Here is a 23592-nt window from a genome sequence, read left to right as displayed (position 1 = left end):
AAACAACTAGATTTCCTATCATTTGAACTAATATTCATTGCCTCTAAATTATTCTTTAGGTTTAGCAGTCTATCCTGACTTGGACCAATTTCACTATGTTTAATTGGACAAATTAAGGTTTGAACAATGGTTCAATTCAACTAGTACTAAATCTTTACCAGACTTCATTGGAGTGAAGGATCTTGGTTTAGGACCCACACACTACAAGAAACTTGGACATTAGCGACTCTTATTTGCCGACGCTTATTCCAAGCGTCGGCAAAAAATTTTCCCCGTCAACATTTGCCAACGCTTTTTAAAAGCGTCGGCTAATGACGACGCTTAAAAGCGTCGTCAAACTTTTAACGACGCTTTGTAGCGTCGTTAAATAACGACGCTTTGTAGCGTCGTTAAATAACGACGCTTAAAAGCATCGTTAAAAGCGTCGTCGGAATCCAAAAAATCACCTTATTTTAGTCCCACATCGGCAGATCTGAAAAAAAAATAACTGTTTATATAGCCAAACCCAACCCCTCCGCACAAATGAAATAAAGGTACTGATCGAGGAGGTTGTTTGTATTTCTGAAGGGAGGAGAAGATGCAGACCACAATTGGTTATTTTTTTGGCAAATGGTAATTCGCGACGCTTTAAAGCGTTGGTAATTCGCGACGCTTTAAAGCGTCGGTAAAGAGCGACGCTTTAAAGCGTCGGTAAAGCGCGACGCTTAAAAGCGTCGCTAAATTGGAATTAGCGACGCTTTTAAAAGCGTCGGAAAATATTTTTTCCACTGTAGCATAGGCGACGCTTTACCGACGCTTTGGAAAGCGTCGGGATGGTTTCTACCGATGCTTAAAAGCGTCGCTAATAGCCAAAAAAAGCGTCGCTAATGTCCAAGTTTCTTGTAGTGACACCATGCCAACATTTACAATATGGGCTAGATCTAAGGTGGATCAGAATACTAAAAAAAGATTTGCAAATGAAGTGATGACATTGGATGCCATAAAATAATTGATAGTTATCTTTCATTGAGTTGATAGATGCATTTTATGCACCAATTCCATAGAGAAACTCAAAAACAACTATAAAAACAATAGCTCATAGCCCCTAACAGTCCCTTTCTTGTGCTCCCACCAAGGTTCTTTCCAAAGGCCTACTACTTGCTAGATTTTTAGGCTTGATGAGGCCACTCTTCTCATGGCTCCTTGTGTAATCTAAAGCCAAACTAGAACTCTCGGCAAGAGACCCTAAAAATACATGGAACTGTGACTTAACTCTCATGTGGCTCTTCATGTAAGTTCATGGTCATATTTGTGACTACAACAGAAATAACTGTTAATGTTTCGAGTTTCCAACTTAGAGCTAAATGGTCAAAAAAATTAATTTTTAAGTCTTATGTATCGAGCTATTACAAGATAGCTCGACATGACACTGCCATGGCTATATCTATTCTATGCACGATCCCGCTGAATCTAGGCTTGGATATGTTTACAAATCATGCATTGTTTACGCTATATTTCATGGTCATCCCATCAACTGTATCACAAACTTTGTTCAAAAATTTCAAGCAATCATCTTGCAAGGCATCAAAAATTTTGTAGATTGAGTGTTTGGATTGTTGTACTTTTGTTGATCAGATATAAACTTCGAGCAAATGTGGAAAGTTGATATGCATGCATGCTAAATTTTGTAGCAAAACTCAAACCATATTGAGGGAAGAAAGGGCAAGATATCTAATGTGACAAGCTAACAGACTATATATTACCTTACTGATATATATTAAAAGGAGCGAGTATGTTTTTTTGCACTCAAATGACTACTGAATTTTCAATTTTAAACTTTTCTCAGTGTAAATATCATATACTTCATATCCAATTACCTGACAAACTCTTCATACTTATCTTTGACCAATCTTATCTCTTTCAAAAATTTTATTAATTCCACTTGATTATCTTTGCTGCCAACAAATCTCGATCCTTTTGTTTGCTAACAAGTATTTGTATGTTTTCATGTACTAGTATATATTAAACAAGAAATACTATAACAATGAAATCCTCACCCCCCCCCCCCCCCCCCCCCCAAAAAAAAAGGAAAAGAAAAGAAAAATGAATACATAGATTAGATAATAACCATGCATGATTAAGATTTGAGTCAACCTTACTTTTACAGTTTAATTAATTGCACTGAAGACCAACCAAATATCAGTTTTCTCATCTGACCACAAGATAAGTGTCCTAGCCTCCTTCATGTTTGGCTTTCGGCTAATAAAGATGACAATTTAGATAGATAGGTTGACATGGTCTGATAAGTTGAGCAAGCAAACTTCAAACTAGATAAGCATTGAGTGCCAAAAGTTCATTATTCAAATATAGAATAGTTTGGTACCAGCTTCAGTTGTGGTCCACAAAGAAGAGTAAGGATAAATTCATAGATTCATATAAATTTTTAGAACATCAATCTAAGATTTCGATTCATATTAAAAATATGAATGGAAAGAGATCAGGGGAAGCTAAGGAGTAGTCTCACATTTATTTTTAATGTAAAGCTTCCTTATAAATTTATACATATCATACTACCTCGAGCTACCAGCTTGGAGGAAGAAAGGGTAAGGAGCAGTCAAGGAGGAATATTTTCCTCAAGCTTAACAAAAAAAAAAAAAAAAAAATCACAGAAGGGGATATAAGCCATTTGTATCCACCAAATGGCCCTCATCTCCTTGGTTGTTTCCTCCTGGCATACTTGCAAGAAATATGTTCCTTCCTGCTTTTTTCTTTATAGGGCCTTCTCCTTATGCCACTCTTCCAATGGTTGCCACCGCTCTTATCTAGTCCAATCACACGCCCAAGCTGTGCTCATAGACTACCCCACTACTTTGCATGCAATTTACAAGTTATGTTTGGAGATCTGATCAGATCCTGAATCCAACTTAATTTGGTTTTGGTGTTGTTTCAATATCTTTAAATGCTGTAATTTGGACCAGAACAACTTGATTCGGCTTGGACATATCAACAAGAGTAACAACATTATATCTTGTTTTACATGCATCATTGTTTTTTGGCTTTTTAATAGAATAGTAGTTAACATGACTAATTTTTGGAGAATGAACATCACTCACTGTTATCACATTGTTTTGCTAGAAACTAGTTTGGATAGTCATGAAATTTAAAGATGTAAGAATGCCCTGATTTATTATACTAAGTGAAAGTATCCAATTCCGAATCGAAAGGAACTTGATGTAAATGCTTTCTGGTATTGCTATATGTCGGAGCAAAGAAGATACATGATCAGAAATCATGAATAACTAGAGATTTTGAAAAAAAAAGTTAGGTCTCCATAGGGTAATCCTGGCATAGGGTTTCATGTATTTCACTATAGGGAATTTTAATTTCTAAGCTGCTAACAAAACCATTTGAGCATTGATGTTGGATTATTAGGCCAGCATGTCTTAGCTGAGAAAGGGCAATAGTCCTTTTCAATATTTATCCCTAGAACTCCTTAATTTTCTCCCTTTAGTCATCCACAGATGGTCGTTCTTCTAAGTACAAAATAACTTTATCACCCTTTTTCATTAGTGCCTTTTAAAAATTTATATAAAAAAATTCTTTTTTCAGTACAATGAAATATTAAATTTTTCAGAGGTAAAAGAATAATAGTATCAAATGATACTCAAAATAGTTTTTTGTTAATGATGTCAACCAAAAATCTAATGAGACCGGCAACTATATTTGCAAAAACAGGATGATTTAAGGGATATATAGTAATAATTTTTGAATGGTAAATATATAATAAGGTATATGTGCAAAAAAATACTATAACAAAAATAATATAAAAATACTAGCTCTCTAACTCTGGAATTTATCAAATAAATCAAGAACTAAGCCAATCCAAATTATGAAACTATCTCTTAATTAGAGTGCTCGGTGTTGATAAACCGATTATAAGGAAAATTCTCAATAGAATGAGAATACACAACTCTTCGTAGCATTGAATTGATAAGATTGACCATCACATAGGCACTTACTTCCATATATAAAACACTAACATTGTTCGAATGAAAATAGCAGTATGCATGCTAGAAACATCAGATTTAGGATTAGCAAGCTTCGTGTTGTATTTTTTGAGCCAACTTCAAGTTAAGCTTATTCAAAATATTACATGTGCTCTAACAGAGTTAATATACTTTTATATTCAAAACCTCTAAAGATCCCTCACTTGTTCATTTCATTTTACGTTGTCAATATTTATTGTCTAAGAATACCCCTTCCACTTAAGGCAAAGGGAGGTTCGATTCTGAAGAGTGTTGACCCTCATTTCAGCCTCTACTATTTAGTACCATGTTCTACAAGTTTAGGCTAAATTTGCTCAGAGTTGTGGACCTCGGCCAAGTGGAGAGGAAGAGGTTGGCTATAGAGTGGTGTTGGTGTCATAATCGTTCTATAGTCTTTCTTGAAAGTAACGACAAACAAAGAATCTATGGTGTGAAATATTCAAGATGCAAATTACTTATTTTGTTATCTTGGTGCATAACTTATGATGTATGAGATGTATACTTTTTATACTTTTGTTCAGCTGAACCCTATAATGGACCAAAAAAAAACAAAAGCAAAAAAAAAACAAGAATCAAGTTTAGGATAATTCCATTTTATACAAGGTGGAAGCATGTGTTTGTGATCTCCCTACTATATCTGGTATGTATGTATGTATCTAGTATAAATTCATGTAATTTAATAATGATGCCCTAGCTTTTCATAAATTCACTTTTAAATTTCTCTAAATTAAGTAGATTAAAAGAAAAATGATTAATATGCTTCTTAATGATGGTTATAGGGGGGAATGGAAGGAGAAGGGAAAATAGAATATGGCATTGGTGGACCTTTTTTTGTTACTATTATGTGCAAGGTTATATTTAGCCCTACATAGACAAATGTAAAAGAGTGCCCTTTATGGATGCTAGAAAGTGGAAACTATTTTACATCAAGCTCACTTATATGATCTGTGCTACATATACATGCTCATCACCAGCTTGTCCAAATTTTGAAGTTTGTTGTGCATTATTATATGTGAGTCGGAAGTGGAGCTCAACTTCCACTGTATAATAAACCTAAACTATATCCATATGAAAGGATCTGTGGACTTTAATTATTCTCTAATTAAAATTTTAAATTATATATATGTATATATAATACAACTTTTTTTGTGAAATATGAACCGCAAATTTCAAGAGGAGGAATTCTCTTGTTTGTCTTCAGGAAGTGAGGTGCATTGATTTAAGAAGAAAGCTAGATAGAGGAAATGGAACACATCATATAGAGAAGAGATGTTCTATTTCCTAGTCTGTTAATTAAGATAAAATTTCTATATTGGATGGCATGACCCTTGGCCATTTAGGCAAGGGGCGGGGTTTCAATCCTACAGGGCATCTGCCCTTGCATTGACCCTTGATTACAGTAATACTCAGTCCCAAAAGTAGAGGTAGAGGGCTTGGTGTAGTGGGTGGATAGAGGTAGAGGGCAGGGAGTAACCCTCCAACCATTAAAGAAAAATATAGAGAGGAGTCAAGACAGCACACAAAGATGAGCTTAACAGCTTTCATCTTTAGTGCAGATTTTGTTAATATAAATGTAGATTTTTCTTATGACTTTTCTTGTTTTATCTAGCAAATTAGCCTGAGCCTAGTGAAATTAATCAAGTAATAGCTAAAAAGTACATTCACCAAAAAAAAATAACTAGAATGTACAAAGGGACAAAAAAGAAAAGGGAAAAGATCAAAATGAGAAGAGTGAACAGGTCCCCAGAGACAAGAAACAAATAGAAAAACTATATATGCAAAACCTTTTTTATAACAGAGAAGAGCAAAAATGTGCTTTCCAACCAAATAATGCAGTAATGAGTACAACTCCCATCCTGGTCAAGTAGCTAGCAATGTGATCAATGGCTTCATTACTTTGAGAGCATGTATTCCACAAGTAGGACCATTCCAATATATATTAAATACTCTGCAATTGAGATTTTATGAAACCATGAAAAACTCATAGTTGGAATAAAATATCATGGTCTAAATATGTGCATGGACTAGTAATATAATGAACGCTTGTTTCCAATACTTACAATCACAAAGCAATCCTGTTTTTTTCCAATCTGTCCTGGAAAAAAATACGCATGAACTAGCTTATTCTACACAGCTTTCCCTTCTGTGGGCCACCAACTCACGCTACTATATATTGATGGGACTGTGTGTGGACCTTTTAAACAAAGATGAGTCATTAGTTAACAAAATGTGGGGCCCAAATTTTGATATGCCGCTGAGTCATCGTAGTTGTCCTATTTGAATGGTCAAACGCGTTGCTGTCCGCCTTTTTCATAAAGGAAACGTTCACATGCTCTTTTCTTTATATCAATTTAAAAACAACGAGCAAAGAATCTTGGACACGCAAATAGAGTTTGCATTGGAGCATTTGAATTAGATAACAATAACCCACCATGAAGAAGGAGAGAACAGCTCCAAGATTTTGGTTCTTTCAATCATGCATTTTGAATTTGGCAAAAAGATACATCCTTATGATCTTATTTTATGGCAGACTTCAAAGTTCCAAAATGGGTCATCTCCGAAATCGATGAACTTCACTAAGCTTTTTTATGAAAAGGAAAGGAAAAAAGGCTATCTTGTCGGCTAGAACTTCATTCAAAGCTAAGGGGAAAGTTGGATTAGGGATAACAAAAACTCGATGATTTTATTAGTTTTTTGTTATCCAAGTAGACATATAAGTTCTTAGCTAACGAAGAAGCAGGTTGTTTGAATAAGTTGTTATTCTCATGGAAGAATAGGATCTAGATTTAGGTGTCTTGGCTTTTTTGGCTTTCACTTCTTGATTTGGAGAGAGATTTGTAAATCGCTTGGCCCGTTTTAGAACATAGTCACTTTTAGAGTTTAGAAGGGGACTCGCTTTTGCGAGAATTCATGGGTAGAGAACATACTATTAAAGCAACTTCACAAAACTTTAATTCAACCTTCTGAATTACTAGAGCCAGATAAGGCTCTCGAGTGATAATCACAAACCCTTGTTGAACCTAATAGTGAACAAGTGCTTCTCTGATACAGCATACAGAGGATGTCATGTGAAAGAAGGTTGGCTGGTTATGCAAGGATCTCTTACATTCGTCTGGTTAGAGTTTTGTATAAAAATTATAAGGTTATACTGGATAAAAGTTTAAGCACTTGATAGGCTTAACATTTCTTATCGATGGATTTCCAACGTGGGACTGAAAAAAGAAAGTAGTTTAAAGTTTTTGAAATAACAAAAAAAAGAGAAGGGGATAAGGATCCTTTTAAAAATTAATTCTTTTAAAATAGAAATTTTTCAAAATTTCCAACATATTTAACAAGTTTTAATGTGTAATATTTTTCTTTTAAATTTGTAACAGGCAAATGAATGAGATTTTAAAAATATAAAATCGAAATCGTTCTACTTTAATGACAGAAGTTTTAAAATTGAATTTTGTAACTGGTCAATAAGTGAGATAAAAAGCTAAAATCATTCTGCTTTACTGTAATAATTGATACTAAATGGCTTCAAAAAATATATTAAGAGGATGTGTGTATTAGAAAATGAAAGAGATTAGGACATGGAAAAGAAAGACTAAAAAAATAAAAACTTGAAGACTGAATGGTAGATATTGAGAGGAGAAATAAATGGCTTTTAAGAAGAGAATATTGAAGGAAACAAAATAGGTTTTAAATGCGAAAGCGTGCATTAAGAAATGAAAGATATTATGAAATGGAAAAGAAAGATTGAAGAAAATACAAACTTGAAGAATGGATGGTGGAATATGAGAGAAGAGAAATAAATGGCTTGATGATACCTAAATACAATTCATTTGTCAACAGAGAGAAGGGTATTTTAGGAATAACAGAGATATTAAATTATCATTTGATGATCACGTAGTAGCATTTTTCTAATAGAGATAGATGACCGAGTCACATTGATACAAAAAAATAACTTTTAGAAGTTAATTAAAAATTATTAAACTTTTAAGATCAATGTGATTTCTCGTCCAAATCTGAAAGGATGTTGTTGTATTTTCTCTAAATTACATTGTTTCATCGTCGTAAATATGTACCATTTTGCAAAAGAATATTTTGTTGCAAAGTCGATAATTAAAAGATTTTTATATGCAAAGTCCACTAAAAGAAATAAAGTATGCTTGGTTTGGAATAAGAAAATCAGAAACATCAAAAACTATATTTATTAAAATAATTATATCTTAAATTATTCTAATTTTATTCAGCTATAATTTTTGAAATTATTATCGAGTGCAAGTATTTTTCTCCATAAAAATTAATACTAAATATAAATAATGTCATCATGTGAAAGAATAGTTCACTTCACGTACATCTTTCATGAAATAAGAGTATGCCATAACCTATGACTGCTGTAATTCATTCCCTTACTGAATATTGATAGGCAACCATCTTTTCATAAAATTAAAAAAAAAAGTAAAGCATAACATAGAAATAATTATATTTGTCAAACTTGTACGCTAAAGCCAGCCAAAATTATTTCATGAAAAATACCATTTTTACAATCATAAAGCTCCTTCCTAACCTTCCGTTTGAGTAATCATGTGAAATGCCACGTACACGTGAATATTGTGGTGACTTCACGTTGCTCAAATACACCACCTTGTGACGTGGCCGCAAGAACTCATGCACTCTACGTACAAGGCACAATCTAGTGGTGGAGAAAGAGTCTTCAAGCAAAGTTGGAACAGCTTTGTGTGTGGGTCCCACCCGACACAGACATGGAGGCCACGTAGGCCAAGTGAAAATCTTGGATATTTTATCTTATTCAGAGGAGGGGGGGCGGGGGGGAGATGATGGGCGAGAAATTAGACTTCGCATCACCGTCAAGGCCGACGGCTCTCCGACAGCGATATCTTTTATTTTTTATTTCCGGCAAACACCACGTGCCGCACATGTGTGGCCACAATTTTTTTTGGGGTACACAAAGAATAATGTATTCAAAGTTGTAACCTTCTAATCGGAACCAAATTAGGGACCATTTTGTATATTTATGACCAGGTCTTTTAAGCATACAAGTATATTTAAGGTTTAAATTTATAAAATGGTCCAATAGGGCTTATCCTTCTCTTTAACTGTAATTCTATATCTCCATGACCATGACCATTGCTGCAGCTAAAGTAATAATTTATGATCCGACCCATCAATCGACCCACAAATGATCTATTTTAAGTAGATTTAGATTTGACATAAACGGATTTAGACCATAAATGGATCGGCTCGTTTTAGACCTATTTATTAAAAAGATTAGGTTTATGTTTGGACTTTGATCCATTTAATCTATTTTAATTTGTTTAATAATTGAGTCGGGTCACGCCCCGACCCATTTAACTTGTTTAAAATCTCTTTAACTTATTTAAAACCTGCTTGACCTGTTTCTGACCTGTTTAACCCGACTTGGTTAACCTATTTAAATCCATTTAATCTGTTAAAAATCCAATTAACCTGACTTGCCCTGTTTAATAAATAAGTTATATGGATCAGATCAGTTTACCTATTTAATAAATTAGTCGGATTCAGATCTAAAATTTTGATTTCTTTAATAAATAGGTAGGATTTGAGCTGATGAATTTTTGATCTGAACTGCGTCTGATCCGACCCGTCTCAAACTTGACCGGATCCAATTGCCACCTCTAGGTGCAGCAAGTCCTTTTTTTTTTTTCTATTACAAGTCTACTTAAGATTTAAATTTATGGAAAAGTTCCCTAAGCCTTATCTAGTCTTTTGAATCAGTTTTAGTTTTGATAGTGGAATATTGACCTCACCCGCACTATAATTATCTACTCCCAGTATTTTAGAATACATCATCACGAGTCAAATCTAAAATCTCTAGTTGCTAAACAACAAGGTAGGACAATCGAAGCAACCAATGTTCATACTTATATTGGCTTGGTTCAACGTTGATTTATAATCTAGAGATAAACTTTACAAAGTTTCACTATGAATGGAGGACTCTAACTTGGAACATATACTTATATTGAAGTAATGAATATTATTGTGAGACAAAATTAATTTGAAATAGAACAAAATAGCATTTTTAATGGAATGAAGTCATGGCCAATTTAGAAACAAGTTAAGTTGAAAAGCAATATATAAGGCAAATTTGTTAGAAAGAATATAAACTATCTTTGACATGAAATATAGTTTAGAGTTAGAAAGAGAAAACCTGATAACTAGCGACAATTAAGTAATTTGAATGGCTAACACAAACTAACAGAGGTGCGATGGACCTATATAGCTAAAAATAGATTACTTGAAAAATAGGCAACAATCATGGGAAGAATCGTGTGCATACGGAATTGGAAATTTTTCAATGAAAATCAACTTTTCTTGAAAGATGGGAGAACTTTTTTTATATATATAAATGCATCCATTTGAGTAAAGAGACATGATTCTTATGATGATAAAGTTCAAAGTGGGTCATTTTTTTAAAAAGAAATTACAAATCCAAAACCGAAGCATTTTTGAAAACTATATTTTTAATAAAAAATACTTTTAATATTTGATTGTTAGGTTTCATTAAAATGAGATTATATTAAATATATAAATGATTAATTTATGAAAAGGAATGAAGTAATAAGAAAGGACTTGATATCTCAACATAGGAAGAAGGAATGTCGCAAAGAAAGCAATCTTTCTTAGAGCACCTACATTATGCTTGTTGAATTATGCAAGTAAATAAGATGAACAAATAATTTATTTACTTTTTGCTAACACTGTAGAGGTAAAAGTCAACAATGAAAAGGTGATTTTGCAATAGGAGAAACATCTAATTATCCAAATTGAAAAGAATATTTTTATTTTTTTAAGCAAATGATCTATGTTAAATTTTATAAAGGGATCCTGCTAACTATTCAGATATGTATCACTACTTAACTTTTAACACTTGTACTTTTTGATATGTATCACATGGGCTATTATTGTTGTACGTGGTAATTATGTTCTTTTTACTGCTTTTATATTTTAGATAATTGTTTTGCTTTTCCATATTCTGGATAGTGGCAAAATAGACGTAAATGCTCAGTTTTAATACTCGATGGCTTGTGCTACGTGGACCACTATGCATGACAATCATTTCTCTTCTACTACTATCATATTCTAGATAACACTGTTGTTTATCTATGTATTGAGTAGTGATAACTTCTGCTTAGCCACTCCTTAGTTCCACTCTATAAGAGGTCTCATCCTAGGTTGATAACTTTCGCTTTTTCAATCTACACTGCAGTCACTCAGCCTGCATCCTTGATGCATCGGGCTGCACCTTCCCTATGTATCGGCTTTCAGATCACAATTAGTGATTTTGATATGATGTAAATAATACCTTAATGCATGTAATGTTGCTATCTTTACTATACTTAAAAAATGTGATATCCTCCTGATGTATTTCAACTAACTTGACTAATCCAGTTCAAAAGCTAAACCTAAACTGGCCATTTTATAAACGGGTCAATTTTAGTTAACCTATTTCAAAATTGAATTGAAAAACTCCTAACCTATATTTATTTATTTGGAGCGGGTTCATGCAAGTTTGTTGGTCTGCTCAAGTTTTGCCATCCCTATTTATCATTATGCCTGCACTACGGTGGCAATAAGTTATTAATGTTCCTTCCTGTTTGCTTAAAAGTGCCCATGGCGTGGTGTTTTCCATGTGCGCAAGTAGGAAGAAGACTAAAAACTTATAAAAATATGTTAAGGGGGTTATTTGTAAAATCCTTTTTTTATCCCATTTGTAAACACCCACCCTCTCTCTCTCTCTCTCTCTCGATAATTCTACTGTTTCTCCGTTTCAAGGGATGTTATTTGTACCTACAGTTGAAACCATCCATTATCCCTCCTCTCCTAGCTGTTGCTTCTGCTTCCCCACTTTTCTACTCCTATTTGTCCCCCAAGAAACTCCTGATTTCTTCCATTAAACCTACCAAATCCTCCATCTGGTTGAAGCTCGAACTCTGGTTTGCAGATATGTGAAGGAGAAGAACTCTCTTTGCCATATCTCCTTTATTTTGTTTTAATATTCGCTTAAATCCCAACAACCTCTTGTCCTTCTGTCTTGCCTCTATTAATATCTAGGTAGTCACCTCCCAAAAGGCCTCTCCTTTTTATTCGAGGAGTGCGAAAATCCTTCCAAAGCTCAAAGAAGGAGGAAAGGATCCGACTTGGGCCCTTTCCTCCCCTCTTTCGAATCGAAGGAGCTCCAAAAGAATCGAAAGATCTAATCTTTGCTCAATATTTGGTGCCCTCCACTCCGAGAACCAATGATTACGCTCCAGGGGAAGCTGCGGTCGTTCCTGAACAACCGATGGCTGGTGTTTGTGGCGGCAATGTGGATGCAGTCCTGCGCCGGCATCGGCTACTTGTTCGGGAGTATCTCGCCGGTGATCAAGAGCTCTCTCGGCTACAACCAGCGGCAGCTCGCCAGCCTCGGCGTGGCCAAGGACCTCGGCGACAGCCTCGGGTTCCTTGCCGGCACCCTCTGTGAGATCCTGCCCCTCTGGGCGGCGCTGCTCATGGGGGCGTTGCAGAATTTGATCGGTTATGGATGGGTTTGGCTCATCGTCACTGGGAGAGTTCCTGTTTTGCCTCTCTGGGTGGTGAGTGGAAATGGATGATTTTTATATCCATTAACTATTTAAATGGTTTCTCATTCAGTCTTCATATTTTGGTTGCTACTTATTTTCTTTTACTGCAATTTTCCACCTTAAGTAAAATTTGTGTTATTGGATTCGATGGAATTCTCCTGATAGATTGATATGCTCTTTTTGTGCACATGAATATGAGGAGTTATGATTTTCTTCTGGGTAAATTAATATTTACTTCGGTTATTTGTTGGATGCTCTGCTATTGGAAAGTGTTTGTTCTTTTCCTTTTTTTAATTGAATTTGAGTAAAGTAATTTGATTTTTCTCATGTGGTATAATGTTGCTCATCAATTAATGGAAGTGGCAGCTTTTCTTAATGATCTTTTAATCTGTTGAATTGTGCATTGTTAATTGTTGTATTACATTAGCATCTTTCTTAGATTTTATTTTTTCTCTTCTCAAGAAAGAATAGAAATTTCATTTTTTGGACTTCCGAGTAGTTTCTATATATCTTAATATGGTTTTGGCACTTGCAGATTTTCCCCGTAGATAGAATTATTTCTTTATGACCTTTCTTTTGTTTCAATTAGTGGGGCTTTGTCTGGGTAAATAAATTCTGGTCTTGATTTAAAAATTCTTTAATTTTTTTCCAAAAATAGAAAGCTGATTCAAATTGGGAAGCTGCAATGCAGTGTGGTGCTAAAAAAAATTAGTTTAAGGTTGAATGCCGATTTGTTGTCATTGGCTATTTGACGACTTTTATTGAGCTACATAAGAAAGAAATTTTGTGATGTGCATGGATACCAAAAGGCAAAGACATTCACTGGTTTTGAATTTGTTTTAATTGTAATATGGAAGTCTTTTTCCACTATTTTTCATGTTTATATTCTTATTTCTTAAGGAAAAAGGGTTTGCATTCTTTCTGGTCCCCCCCCCCATATGTTCATATAGACACTGAAATTTTCTCTGCTATGATTGGTGCTGTTCCGTTTAATTTTTTATTTTCTTTTTTGGTACATCTGGATAATCTTTCATCAATAGTTGTTTTCCATAAGGTTTTCACCTATAACTAAGTTTCTTAGTTGAGCCTAACCAATTTTTTTGCTTTCAATATTGTTGAATGTTGTAGATTTGCTGGAGAAATTGGTCTATTATTGCATTTTTTGCCTCTTGTGTCCCCATAATTTTTTGCTGTTTGAAAGTTCTGTGCCAAAGAAATTTTTATATGATTGGTTCAGTTGCTTGTTGAAGTAACTCCATCCTGCAATTTACTTGTCCTGTTTGCTCCCTTTTTGATATTTAGAAAGTATTTTGTCCATTTTCTATTCTAGTGGTGATTGGTAATTTGTATCAAAATAGATATGGAATGAAAAATTTGATCCAACCTAGTGGCAAAGAAACATCGGAAAATCACTATTTTGGAATTTAACCAAAGCATAAACTATATAGAGATATAAGAGGTTGTTTCTATTAGATTTTGAGCTAGCCACATGGAAATGGTAATAAATCCAGTGCAATGTATGGTCATTGTGTAATAATCCAGAACCTCACCCAAAAAAGCTAGCTGGAAGTTATTATTTGGGTTTTTTGATCTTATATAAGTACCCAAGATTTACCTAGCGAATAATCAATGTGAGACTAAACACACGCCCGCATGGGTTCTTACATACTTTTTCTATTTAAGCCCTAACGTCTTCGTCAGAATAAGAGTTTAAATTCATTCAAATTTAATCACAAGCATCACGATCAGCCCATGATCGGCTTCAATGGATCCGTGCTACAGTGTTTCCTATTCCACATAGGTTATGGGTCAGACTCGCTTTGATATTATTGTAACAACCCAGGACCAAACCCAAAAAAGCTAGCCGAAAGTTATTATTTGGATTTTTTGATCCTATATAAGTATCCAAGATCTACTCAGCGAATAATCAATGTCGGACTAAACACACACGCCCGCACGGGCTCTCACATAATTATTGTGTTTAGTCAGTCTTTGGTAGAGGTAAGAATTTCTATACTTGATCATCAATATATATAACATGTTTGTTAATCTATACCGTTGGTTTTGCATCATGAGATTTGCATTGCGAGATTTATATTGATGGATTTGGTTTGGTATGAGATGGTATGTTTTATATGATTTCTAGTACGAACATACTTGTACAATCATTATATGTATTAGATATTGAAAACATGATTAGATGAACAATAATACCTGAAATTTATGAAAAATACATTGTGTAAATAGAAAGTGATTTGATAAAAATAACATGCAAACCAAACAAATAAGATATAGTTTGGACTAACCTCGTCATGGGATAGCCTCTAGGAGCTTACGCATGGGACGACCTTCACGGGCTTACGCATGGGATGGCCTCCTCGGGCTTATGCGTGGGATGGCCTCCACGAGCTTATGCATAGGATGGCTTTCGCGGGATTACACGTGGGATAGCCTAGCTTATGCGTGGGATAGCCTCCACGGGCTTACGCATAAAATTTTGTTTAGTAGTTTGGATTGGGTCGTGATCTTGGTTAGTCCAAAGGCGGAAAAATTATTGTTATGGAACCTGAAATTGGGATAATGAGAAATAGTTGATGAGACACATAAAACCAATACTGAATAAAAGGTTTTATTGGTATGTCGTGATTTGTCTCTTTTGATAAGCTGGATATTTAATGCATGTGTATCCAAATATTTGTTGGTTTAATTGAGTTATATTGGATGTTTGAAAAAAAGTTTAATAATTTATATTTTCATTTTGGTGTCGCTTATTACTATTTTCATTTGTAACAATCTAGGACCTCACCCAAAAAAGCTAGACAAAAGTTATTATTTGGATTCCTTGATCCTATATAAGTACCCAAAATCTACCCAGTGAATAATCAATGTGGGACTAAACACACGTCCGTACGGATCCTCACATACCTTTTCTATTTAAATCCTGACATTCTCGTCAGATTAAGGGTTTAAATCCATTCAAATCTAATTATAAGCATTACGATCGGCCCGTAGTTAGCCCCAATGAATCCGTGCTGCAGTGTCTCCTAGTCCATACAGGCTATGGGCCGGGTCCGCTCTGATACCATTTGTAACAACTCAGGATCTTACTCAAAAAAGCTAGCCGGAAGTTATTATTTGCGTTCGTTGATCCTGTATAAGTATCCAAAATCTACCCAGCGAATAATCTATGTGGGACTAAACACACGCTCGTATGGGTCCTTACACATTGCATATTGAAGCATGAAAGAAATCTTCATTAGACAAAACTTCCTATTTATATGTATTTCAGTGGTGCAGAACATAATAATAAGATTAACAAAGAATGAATGTGATCTTAAAGAGGATATTGGGTGGGGAGTGTGGAAAAATTCAGTAATGTTGGAATAATTGTATATTCCGGAGCTTAAGTGTTGCACTGAGAAGTGATATAATTTGTGGTTGGTTATGGTAGTCATAATTTGCCATATGCTTTTGTTTTTATCTGATTCTTCTGAAATGGTAGGCATGATCAAATCTTTCTTTGTTTGTCCATCAAATTCTTGCTTCATCTCTTAAGCTAAAATCCTCCAACCTCAGGGAGCCACTCTGACTCTTGGGACGTGATAATTGACAGAAAACTGATAGATGGTCCCATAAGTATGTTTTCTTCTCTTTATGCCCTAGTTGGCTTTGTCAGAATGGTTGATTGTATGACTTAAATGGGGAAGTTCTGTAGAGAAGATAAAAGAGCCTGGTGTTGTTTGGTAGTGTTATGCAGAGAAGTTAGATATAGAGTTAGTAGTGCAAACAGAGGAAACACACAGAGTCATGGATTTATGTGGTTCAAAATATGGTCTACATCCATGGGTGGAGAGGATCAGAGAAAGCTTATAAACATTTGAAGAGTACAAAGGAGGAGAGAATCCCCAATATAAAGCTCTCAATTTTCCTAGCACATGAAAGCCCCAAAACAAGAGATAGTCAGCAAACCCTAGACAAAAATATACATGCATGGAGAGGCCCTTTTAGTAGTGTAGCTCTAATACATAATAAAATGAAACATGTAACTTGACTAAGGAGGGTTCCATGAAGGTGCAAATCTTGAATGAAGTTTTATATTCAACCCATAATGTAACTTTAAAATTTATTTAAAGTTTTCAAAATAAAAAAGGGCCCCCTGGGGCTTTTTTCGAATGAAATAGGGGAACAGGACGGCAGAGCCCTTCCTCTGCCCCTCCCCGGCCCTTCTCCGGCCTCCTTTGGCCATCACCCTCCCTCTCCCTCTTTCTCCCCCCCTTCCTCCCTCTCCCGCCCTTCCTCTCTCTCTCTATCTCTCTTTCCTCTCTATCCTTCTCCCTCTCCCTCACTCTCCCCTTGCTTTACTGTGTCGGTACGAGTCTGGCATGGAACAGCACAGTATCTTATCGAACTGTGCCACCAGACAACCGGTACCGGCACATCAATCCTTGGATAATCCATATTGTACTTATAGTCCTGCTGTCATGCATAACCTGATTCACTTACTATGGAATTATTTGCGCTGACGATCGAGTTGCAGTTCATGTATCTATTACATTTCATGAATTTCATAAAATACATTGTTGAGTGTCTTCTTCATGGTAGAACTAGGCCACTTGGCCAACAGCCAGAATCATTTACTCCAAGTACTTGAAGCACTCTCGATTTTTTCAGATTCTTCTTAGCTGAAAGATTCTGTGTTGTATTGCTGATTTGGTGGATATTATTGCTATTCATTATTAATCTTAAGGATATTGTTTGAGAAATCAATATTCCGTCTAGTTTTTGTATAAGCTTGCATCACCAAGTCTTGTCTGCTCTATATCAATTACCATTTATTGAACAATACTATTACTGCCTTCATTTGATTCCTAGCCCTGCAACAGCGATTGTTTTTCCTTTTTGTGCATTGTCGGGATTATGGACTAGATTATTTGCTGTTCTGCATGGACCTTTCATGTGTGTTGCTGATAATGAGACAATAAGCTATATGATCATCTGCATATTTGGTGATGGAACAACAATCATCATTTATACTGATTATATACATCAAGTACTCTCTCTCTTTTTGCTAATTGTATTGAGGACTCTCTTCAGTATATGTACTGTTGATTTTGTTTCTAAAGCTCTTTCTGCATATCATCATTCCATTGCCCCTCCTGTAACAACTTTTTTCTGAGAAGACACCCTTGAAACAATTTGTGTCCCATTTTCTTGTCATAATCCATGCTTAATGTTGCCAATTTAGCTCATGCTTGCGACCTGTATATCTCTGTCTGAAAACTTGTCTATATATTGCTAAAACAACTCATTCAACAAAATCTTGCTTAACATAAGGTCGTTGGCTCGTTGGTTTTTCACTCATGTTAACATAGGTTGGTCTGTACATATGGATGCTTCTTGGGCAAGTAGTTAGTTTCTATTTTCCTTATCAACTGTGATATCTCTCAGTCCTTTTCTTTCCCCGCAAGTCCTTGGAGCTAAATATGGATATTTTCTTGTGTGTCAATAAAGTTCTAGTTTGGTTGTCTTTATATTCAGAATTTAATACCTTTCCTGTTACTTGTATCTTAGAGTTATTTATTATGGACTCCTTCAGAAAAATTCATGAAGTTTATTGCACTTATATCTTTTAAATATATTAGCCTTTCTATGTTTGTTGACTTTATAATGAGCTATTTAGTTGACAAAGGCATTCTCCATCAGAAACTGTATCTCTCAAACCTCCAAATGCTACTTAGGATTTGTGTTCGTTTTGGAGTCTGGCAGTTCCTCTTCCTCATGTATTCATCTTGAGCTCTATTTGGTTTGTTGATGTTAAGTTGATGCATCTTTTGCAGATGTGCATTCTTATCTTTGTCGGCAATAATGGAGAAACCTACTTCAACACAGCTGCACTGGTTTCATGCGTGCAGAACTTCCCCAAGAGCCGGGGACCTGTAGTGGGTATCCTAAAGGGATTTGCTGGTCTAAGTGGTGCTATTTTGACTCAAATTTACGCCATGATTCATAAACCAGATCATGCAGCTCTCATCTTTATGGTTGCAGTTGGACCTACGATGGTAGTCATTGCTTTGATGTTCATAATCAGGCCTGTTGGAGGCCATAGACAAGTGCGACCTTTGGATAACTCCAGTTTTGTGTTTGTTTACAGTGTGTGCTTGCTCCTGGCTGCTTATTTGATGGGTGTCATGCTTCTTGAAGATTTAGTTGGCTTGAGTGAAACTGTGACTACCTTGTGCACAGTGGTGTTATTCTTTCTTCTGCTAGTTCCAATTGTAATACCTTTGCTATTAACATGCTATTTCGATGACATTTGTCCTGCTCAAGAGTCTCTTTTACCTGTGCCTCAGAAAGAAGAGACAGGTAAATCAAGAGAATCTACAGAACAACATGAGGTTATTTTGAGTGAGGTTGAAGATGAAAAGCCCAAGGAAGTTGACTTACTTCCTGCATCAGAGAGGCAGAAGAGAATTGCACAGTTGCAAGCAAGACTGTTTCAAGCTGCAGCTGTAGGAGCTGTGAGGGTGAAAAGGAGGAGAGGTCCTCATAGAGGAGAAGATTTCACCCTGATGCAGGCACTAATTAAGGCAGATTTTTGGCTTCTTTTTTTCTCTCTACTGTTGGGATCAGGGTCCGGTTTAGCAGTGATTGACAATTTGGGTCAAATGAGCCAATCTTTGGGTTACAGTGAGACTCATATTTTCGTATCCATGATTAGCATTTGGAACTTTCTTGGCCGCATCGGTGGAGGCTATATTTCTGAGATTATTGCAAGGTATGATTGTCACTTCACCAAATTAGGCCAGATATATGAACTCTGAGTGTATCGTAGGATGTTTCCATAATCATAAAACATAGCTTGTTCCAGCATTTTTAAATCAACCTGCATTAACATAAAGATGAATTATTGTTTGTTTTACAAAAAGACTGAAAATCCAGATTAGCTCTTGAATTGCTTGTGTCTCTAAAATACTTTTGCTTATCTACTTGCAACTCAGTTGTAAAATGTTTTAGTATTCTTTTTTGAGAAAAATATGCTAAAATGCTATGTTATTATTTGCAAAAAAGTCAATACTGAATTTTTTTGTCTTAACTTGCCAACATGAATTAACTTTACGAGCACTAGAATAAACTCAAAACTCCTTCATGGTTCCCTGCCTCCATAGCAAATGATAGAGTTGCACATCTCCTTTTCTTTCCCACCATCACGGGGGTGGGCCCAGGTCTTTGCCTGGCAATGAAATTATCAGGACCAGGCCCAGCGTAAGATGGGCTTCAATATGTCAGGCTCAAACTTGGTGCAACTTTAGTCTGGTTTGTGGGCTGAGTTGGGCTAAGAATGTCAAACATAATGGTTTTTTCAGGGTTTTTAGGATTTATTGTATATCAAATTAATTAGGAAACTAAAACAAATAACAAACATGATTCGAAAGCAGCCTGTGTTGAGGTGCACATCATTGACATTGTCCTTTTTGTAGAGTTAGTCCCTACTCTCAAGATGTAGTCATAACCCAGTACTTACTGATTTGTGTACATGTGTAATGGACGGTGCAACTTTGATCCGGCACCCTCACGATAGCCTACGTATATGAATATAGAGGAAGCAAAAAAAAAAAAAAAAAAAAACCAAGAGGAGAAAGCTGATCAAACTTCATTTCCTTTTGCAACTAATTAATGATAAGAAAATCATTGCCTTTCTTGTGAAAATCAATATCTACTTTATTAAGAGATTGAAAATTATATTGTATTTAGCCATTAAGTGTTGTTTTGGCTTTCCAAACATTCAACCCTTATTTATAGCTATCGAAGAAAAGTTTCCTACTCCAAACAGACACAAATTGGGAAAAGATAACTGCAATAAAAGGTCGAGGTTTGTGGTTGGATAGAAGTAGGTGATCAATTAAAGTCTAATGGTTAAGAAAGCCTTTCAAAAGTAGCATCTCTTCTGTATAGGAGGTGACCACTGGATAGACCTGAGCATTTGCTTGGTCAGGTCGGGTTTAGGTCTAGTATCGAATATGCCAGGCTTGATCTCACCCTGACCCAGCCTGAAGCCTGGAATTTGGAGCCCAGGCCTGGCCAAGGTCAACTTATAGAAGCCCCGGCCTAATCCATCTAATCAGAGGAAAGTGAAACTAGGTCGCTTGACTCGAGGAAAGTCGAACTAGACCTGGCTTGTCCTGACCAGAGAAAGAAGAGGCTGATTAGGGGATGGGGGTAAAGAGAGAGGAGGCCAGGTGGGGGATGGGGAGGGAGGAATTGATAAGATAATATAATATAGTGTACATTATATATGTTGAAAAGATTTATATAAGCTATAAAAGATATATAAAATGATTATATTATACCTCCACTCGGGCCAGGTTAAACAATGCGAAGCTCAAGCCCAAGCCCAGCCAGATTTTATATCAGGCCTAAAATACCTGCCTAGGACTTGCTCTAATGGGCTGAGAACCCTAGTCCGAGTCTGGAAAAAATCAGCCTGGGTGGGCTGGTCCTTTCTTGTTGCACAAGTATACCATTGGAAACCTAAAAGAGGTTTTGAAGTTTGAACATTGTTAACATAAAACAACTTAAATTAAATTGGTTGAAAAGCAATATGGTCAAATAGTTCTTTTTTTAATTTCTATTTAGAAATTTTAAAATTGTAGAAAGTGAAAGCTGAAAGGAGGAATGCTGGTCAGCACTAGGTGAAGGTTTGAGCTTGAAAGGAACCTTCACTCACTCATGCTGAATGACCTAAAACTCTTATAATTTTTCTTGTAATTTTTAACATTCTGAATATTGAGACTCAACATAAAGCCTGCTCAACTCATAATTGATAGTTTTCCTGGTGTCTTTTCCAGAGAACATGCATATCCAAGGCCAGTGGCTTTGGCAGTGGCTCAGGTTTTAATGGCATTTGGACACTTCCTCTTTGCAATGGGTTGGCCTGGAACAATATACATTGCAACATTGCTGATTGGACTTGGATATGGATTTCATTGGGCTATTGTGCCAGCTGCTGCCTCTGAGTTGTTTGGCTTGAAAAGTTTTGGAGCCTTGTACAATTTCCTCACAGTGGCTAACCCTGCTGGTTCATTGGTATTCTCGGGTCTAATTGCTAGTGGTATTTATGATCAAGAAGCTGAAAAACAAGCACACATGCACCATAACACAAGATCCACATTTTGGAGAATGCTTTTGGGAGTACAACTTCATGATGAAGAGCCACTAAAATGTGAGGGGGCTGTATGTTTTTTCCTTTCTTCCTTGATAATGTCAGGATTTTGCATAGTTGCAGTTATCTTGAGCATGATCCTTGTTTATAGGACCAAGATCGTCTATGCTCACCTCTATCAGAAACCTCTCACATGAGCTCTCTTTATTGTGAAGCACGCAATCTCGTGTTTGAGATTATGATTTTTCTATATTGGCAATGATTGAAAACTTATATATGGAAGTAACTATTTCTTCAGCCCAAGCTCATATGTTTGGGGGCCTTCGTTCAGTGAATATTATCTTGAAGAAGAGATCAATTGAGACTACAATGTGACCTTCTCTATTGCTTTTCATCCATTATTCTACAAAGTCCTGAGGTTTAATCCAATTTATGTATTATTAGTTCTTTTTGATGCTATGGAGCCAGTACCTCCACATGTAAGGTCTCTGTTTTTCAGTGTTTGGGATTATTTGTTCATGTGTAACCTGTGCTACAGCTTTTGAGTGGAACATGAATCATTTAATATTCTTTTCTGCATCTTATGCTTAGGCTTTTGCCTATCAAGTATATTTGATATATCTGATCAAACTTTCTGAATGCATTAGAAGATTTCCAGGTTTATTGTGCTCAGTTTAATGGGGGTAGGAGCAGCCATTGCTAATTTTATCTTACGGCGACTAATATTGGTTATCAGGATCATACAGACAGTAATCACTATTGACTCACTCCACTTGAGTGATAATTCTGGCTTGCTGAGTGTTGAGTCATAAGATCACCAACCGTTGCTGCCATCAATTCCCCAAGCCGATCAAGTCCATTTGTTTGAAGAAAGTAGAATCATTATATGGTAAAGTCATGTCAACATTGATATACTTTTGTCCCTTGGTCAATTTGATCCTCCTTCATAAGTTAGATGCTAGCTATAAAGATCATAAGTGTCATGTTCCACTACTTTTTTCTTTGATTTTCCTTGATCAGCTTGCATTATAAAGGCGATCGAATGCAATGATAACTGCAATTCGAAATGGCACGCCTTCCTGTTTTCCTCTCTGGCATTCAACCAGAATTTTTCAGAATGTTGTATTATCTGGGAGCATCCTTCAATGAGACTAGCTATCTCAACTCTCATTTGTTATTGATGCTTGCTAACTAGAAAATACACGATGTCACGAGTGCTATGGAATAACCGAACTTGAATCATAAACATGCTCGATAATATTTCTGAATGAAATTTCTTTGAAATAAAACATAAGAAGTCAGGCAGTATGGTCAAGCAATATAAAAAAGTAAACATTGGGTGAAGAAAATTTTGTTGATCAATGTTATACTAATTTCTAAGTAGAAATGCCTATTCACCAACTAGAAGAGTTCATTAAAGTGGAATGCTCCAGCCATAGGCTTGGAAGCCGGTGCCATTATGCTTCAATGGCCTGAAAAAAATGATTTCAAGCTGGATGCTGCTATTTTATATTGCAAAACTATGTACCATGCATGTAGTGATGTAAACAAGAGCAGAAGCACATTGCAATAGAATATTTGTTGGAAGTAGGCCAGAGATCTATCATTGGACAAGGCTGGTTTTAGACTTCCACCTTCACACTTCACTATGATAGAATAAGAGCAGTCACAAAAAATGAAAACCATCTTAGTCTTCATAAAGTAGCAATAGCATTTGTTGCTTTAGTGGGCAACAAATGACAGGCAATCTCACCTGCAGTGGTTTCAAGTGCATCTGTGACACCAAGCTTGCACTTGC

General features: G+C 35.7%; 1 protein-coding gene across 1 annotated transcript; it reads left to right on the top strand.

The window, feature by feature from the left end:
• Window positions 1–11831: 11831 nt before the first annotated feature.
• Window positions 11832–22412, top strand: LOC103715713 (protein NUCLEAR FUSION DEFECTIVE 4-like). Its single transcript, XM_008803445.4, has 3 exons — window positions 11832–12646; window positions 18472–19409; window positions 21481–22412. Exons 1-3 carry the CDS (start codon window positions 12311–12313, stop codon window positions 21989–21991), a joined length of 1785 nt encoding a protein of 594 aa, XP_008801667.2. The 5' UTR covers window positions 11832–12310; the 3' UTR covers window positions 21992–22412.
• The last annotated feature ends 1180 nt before the right edge of the window (window positions 22413–23592 follow it).

The sequence above is a fragment of the Phoenix dactylifera genome, unplaced genomic scaffold, assembly GCF_009389715.1.
Source record: "Phoenix dactylifera cultivar Barhee BC4 unplaced genomic scaffold, palm_55x_up_171113_PBpolish2nd_filt_p 000277F, whole genome shotgun sequence".
Lineage (NCBI taxonomy): Eukaryota > Viridiplantae > Streptophyta > Magnoliopsida > Arecales > Arecaceae > Phoenix > Phoenix dactylifera.
Note: the sequence above shows the minus strand (reverse complement) of the source record. Positions and strands in the feature narration are given on the sequence as shown.